Here is a 5000-nt window from a genome sequence, read left to right on the forward strand (position 1 = left end):
TTTAATATTACCTTGAATGTATATGTAAATCCTCTCCTCAAAACGGTATTATGTCGGGATGATTAAGATGCTGAAACTTGAACTTGTAATCAGAAATATCAGACTTGAGTTGAGTTTATATATGAGAATAAATATGAATTTTCATGGAACCAACACCAATAATTCATCTTGTTGACCAATTTAGCATTAATTTGGGGGTTTTTAACACCTGGTTCATCCCGACATAATACCGTTTTGATACGATGGGTCACATATATGTTTACAATATGTTAATATTTAATTGACATGTCTGGAATTTCAGACACACCAGTGATTTATTTTGAATTGATAATTTTATTGCATGTTTTTAATTGAAGTGTTAAACTAGAGGTGCGGGATGTAATATGGTTTGTTTTTTTCGATGAGATTCCCAATGTGTTCGCTTGGTGTAGTAGAATGTCGTTTGTGTATTTTTTTGAAGAAAGATTAATTCAGGTTGTATCTGGTTTTGAATGAACACTCAGTGAGGCGAAAGTATATGTCTTGTTTTGGTGTGCCTGGGCGTGTAACTATGGCATGATAAATAACGTTTTGAGTCAGGCAAGTGTTTGTTTAGTGGACATGTAGCCTTGGTCATGCAGTTGCATTTTTTCTCTAGGTTGTTGTTGGGCTGAGCTGGCTGTGATAGTTTTCGTTTGTTGTTGGAGGAAATAATGTTTGTATGTTTGGCATGCAGGTGCATCCTTTTTTTGATGGTGCTTTTGTTCATGATTGGGTGTAGGCGTGACCTGGAGAGAAGCATTTTTGTAGTAGATTGAATAATTTGTTACCGATAGAGATTGTCACGTTTTAGCTGTAGGGTGGGTTGAACCATGTTATATTTCATTTTCTTTGACGTTTTTTCATTGGGGTGGATATGGTCTCTTCTTCATATTTTGTTTGTAGTCATAGCCACTTTTTTGTAGTGCGTTTGTGTATGGTGGGATTGCTTCGTTGAATATGTTGTTGTTTGTATAGTTGTTAGCTAGTCGTTTGTTAATGCTCTCTGGGATGCGTTTTATTATAGATGGCGGATCGTTGCTATGTCTATGGACGTACAATGGGTGTTGTTGGGTTTTGAAAATTGTTAGTAGGTGTCGTTGTAAAATAACAAGATACCAAACATGAAACGTTTCGGGCTCAAAACAGTCACAGAAACAATAAAACCGACAATACATCACTTCAAAGGCACGTTTTGCCTGCTTTATAACAGTCTGAGGCACTGGATTACATATATATTATGAGTTTATCAATCTCAACTCTAAATGTCGGCTGAAAACTCTCTTTTAATTGTCCCAATTAATTTTTTTTCTCAAGAGGTCTTTTTCTGTATGTGCTCCCCCCCCCCCTCTTGTGGAATGCGCTCGCCCCAGCTGTAGCAAATAATATGGGATAGTCAGTCCTAAAAAAACACCTTAAGACAGAAACGTTTTTTCCCAAAGTGTATTAATAGTTTCGCATAGGTACAGATGTTTAAGTTTATTTAATTCAAATATCTATCTTAAGTTCAAATTGTCAATTTCTATTGTATCTAACCCTTTTTACAATTTTTATTTTAATTAATCAATCAAATTTAGTTAGAATAAGTTATTAATTTTAGTGAGGAATATTGGTGTATATGTGTGTATATTCGTATGTGAGTGTAGATTTTTCTGTGTGTGAGTTAGTCTGCGTATGTGTGTGTGTTTGTTTCTTGATATTATGTGTTCTCAAAATTGTCAATGAATGAATTGTTAACTGACAATTGATATTGTAATGCCACTTATGTGGAAATTGAGCACTGTATAAGTAGCTTTTTATTATTTTCTATCATTATCATTAAATAGATTTCCATTTCTTAAAATACCTACCCGACCACTTAGACCAGTCTAGCTTTGTCCTATCTTGCCATCTGTAATCATTTGTCTCATTAGCAAAGGATAATCCTAACCAAACCTCAGTATTGTTACTGATAGGATACAATAAAACAAAACTATATTTGAATCAAAAGTTAAAAGATCAACAAATTGAAGACGTAAATGATATATTCTGCAGATCTTGATATATCTTGATATTGAAAATTATGTGTATGGAAGACAAGAAGAATATTTTCTTTGCTATTTAAATATGACAGTATCTTTCATGATAGTGAACCTCGCCGAATGATGAGAAATACCATAAGGTACAGAGAAGTGACTGCTCTCTCTCTCTCTCTCTCTCTCTCTCTCTCTCTCTCTCTATCTATCTATCTATCAATCTATCTATCTATCTATCTATCTATCTATCTATCTATCTATCTATCTATCTATCTATCTATTTATCTATCTATCTATCCATCTATCTATCTATCTATCTATCTATCTATCTATCTATCTATCTATCTATATATCTATCTATCTATCTATCTATCTATCTATCTATCCTCTATCTATCTATCTCTCTATCTATCTATCTATCTATCTATCTATCTATCTATCTATCTATCTATCTATATATATATATATATATATATATATATATATATATATATATATATATATATATCTATCTATCTCAGCCTGCTGGTGAGTGTTGAATCTTTTAGATCACCGTGAACTTTTTCTCTCTAAAGCAGCTATGTGGTCTAGTGGTATGTCTCTCGCCTTCAGATCGAAAGGTCCAGGGTGCAAGACTTGCTCTGAGCGGCACGAAGTTGAATCCGTGGAAAAGGTCTTTACTCATATTCTCTCACCATACAAAGGTAAAAATGAGTACTTGTCCCTTAACAGCGTTGTCTCTGTTGGAAAAAAAATGTAATATCGCCTAAGAGGCGACACATCTCGTTCTACATGTTAAGTGTTGCTGATTGATAGGACCTCATGTAAAGCGCATAAAGCATGTTTAATAGATATTGCGCTGTATAAAAGGTCAGGTAATTGTTGTGTCATCTTCCACTTCGCTATAACCTATATTTCTCATCATTATTGATGTAAGAGACCACTCCACACTTTTCCTGAATTCCAACTTTACCTCACGATGGGAATAAAGTTGTTTTCTTGTTTATCTTTGGGGGATGCCACAAAACCATTCACTTTGTCGCACTCTTTCACTGCATCTTGAAATGTTACAGCCTTGTCTATGAAGCCGTAGCAATTATTACGGAACTTTTTGTAACCGATAGGGCAGTCTGTCATAAGAAGAGAATTCAAGAGTGCCTCGTGAAAAGATCACTGAATGTATATTCTTGTATGAAAATTAAAGGCCAACTACCCACAATCATGCCAACCACTCCTTAATATACACAACCAACAGATCAAACACAATTTAAAAGCAAAACAGCTTTTTTTCCCAAGAATCACGAAGGAATAGAAAAATCTGCCAGAAGAAATAGTGACAGCACAAAGTCATGGACAATTCCTCCTGGCCGCTCTGAAAGCAGACAACATGGCGCAGGGCTTGTCGCCAGCTTGATGGTATTGGTTCTCAGGAGAAGAAGAAGAAGAAGAAGAAGAAGAAGAAGAAGAAGAAGAAGAAGAAGAAGAATTACTATCTGAGCTCTGATCCTAGAGTTTTGTGCTATATTACGAAATGTAGATTTCATTTTTATTACTTTTTTTGGGTGCAAGTTGAGTGTAAGTTAAAAAAACAAACACATTAGGGAACGGACACTGAAAAAAATCTGAAAATGTGTCTATATTTTGGAATTATTTAGTTCTTGCATTCTTCGTTGTGTTTTAAAAGTCACTGTTTCATACATACCTTTCCCGATTTTTTCTTGAAGTCTTTAAGTGTTGGATGTAGGTGAAGATACATTAAAAGTCTTATTTTTCAAACTCTATCAACTTCTATTTTGTCCCCTAGCAAATCTCTACTCAATTCATTTATTGTTGTCATAAGAGCTATAGATAGAATGAAGTTGACGTCACTCAGGTCGTTGCTATTGTTTTTTTTTTTTTGTGTTATCTTTTGTTTTGTTTTATTTGTTTTGTTTTGTTTTTTTTTTGCCATCCACGTTTATCAGTTATTCTCACTAAACTGTATTAACCCGACTGTAAACGTTTAAGATGACACAGAGTTTTGTGTGTTGGTCCGTTATATTCCCGGATGGCAATGTGGGGGATTTCTTAGCCAAGCGAACAGTATCTATTATAGCTGTGTCACTGCTTCTTTCCTTTCTGATAATTGTCGCACGTGTCGTTCAATAGGAAATAAGTCGATGCTTTTCATCTATTTACATCTATTGTTTTACAGAAGAAAATGATGAAGCGTAGAGGTACCGTTATATTTGGATTGTGGGTTCAACGTAGCCATCGTGAAATTATTGCCTGACACTGAAACCCAAAAAAGACTGGCGTTTTGACGTCATTTTTTGGCTTTTGCACCACTTAGTGAGTTGTCGTTAGTACAGCTCATGGAAACAAGTTATGTCATTGAATACAACTCACGATTTGTTTTCTTTTGTGGCAAAAGACTGGCATTTTGACGTCATTTTTAGGTCAGTGTCAGGCCATAACTTTGCGAAGGCCACGGTTCAACTCACCATCGCCGAAAAACGTTTCATTCTCCATTATTCTACATCTCTCCCTAAATAGTAACGTTAATGACATCGAGTTTATAATAGACTAATAATAATTTATGTTGTCATATTATCAAACATTAAATTTCACTCAAATTAGAATTTAAAAAGAAACATCAATTATGCATTTTTTTTAAAAAGTATTTTATTCAGAGATGACGAAATCGGAATCGGTTGATGAGTAGAATATAGGATTCCCTCAAGGGTTTGGATTTATTAAATGACTTTTTAACGCGCCAAATAACTCACTCGCTAGCGAGTTATTCCACTATAAAAAAATGTAACGAATTTAATCAATTTAAACTTGTGAAATACTACCTTTATTCCACTCTCAAAGAAATATTTTAGATATTTTATAACCAATAATTTGTAAAAAAAAAAAAAAAAAAGAAAGCTTCATTTTTCAATGAATTCAAGTCATCTATATCTAGTGATAATTTAAGCATCG

At 34.1% G+C, this 5000-nt stretch overlaps 1 protein-coding gene across 1 annotated transcript in view; it reads right to left on the minus strand.

Annotated features, from left to right (window-relative positions):
• The window catches only part of LOC144975582 (C-type mannose receptor 2-like), a 69668-nt gene that overhangs the window by 29287 nt on the left and 35381 nt on the right, over positions 1–5000 (minus strand). Inside the window, exons 20-21 of the mRNA XM_078919746.1 lie at positions 3007–3163; positions 1869–1966 (exon numbers count right to left, since the gene is read on the minus strand). Of these exons, the coding sequence (XP_078775872.1) occupies positions 1869–1966; positions 3007–3163 (255 nt within the window). The remainder of the gene's footprint in view (positions 1–1868; positions 1967–3006; positions 3164–5000) is intronic.

The sequence above is a fragment of the Berghia stephanieae genome, chromosome 6 (assembly GCF_034508935.2).
Source record: "Berghia stephanieae isolate SIO BIC M18660-M18661 chromosome 6, UCSD_Bste_1.3, whole genome shotgun sequence".
In the NCBI taxonomy this organism is placed as follows: domain Eukaryota; kingdom Metazoa; phylum Mollusca; class Gastropoda; order Nudibranchia; family Aeolidiidae; genus Berghia; species Berghia stephanieae.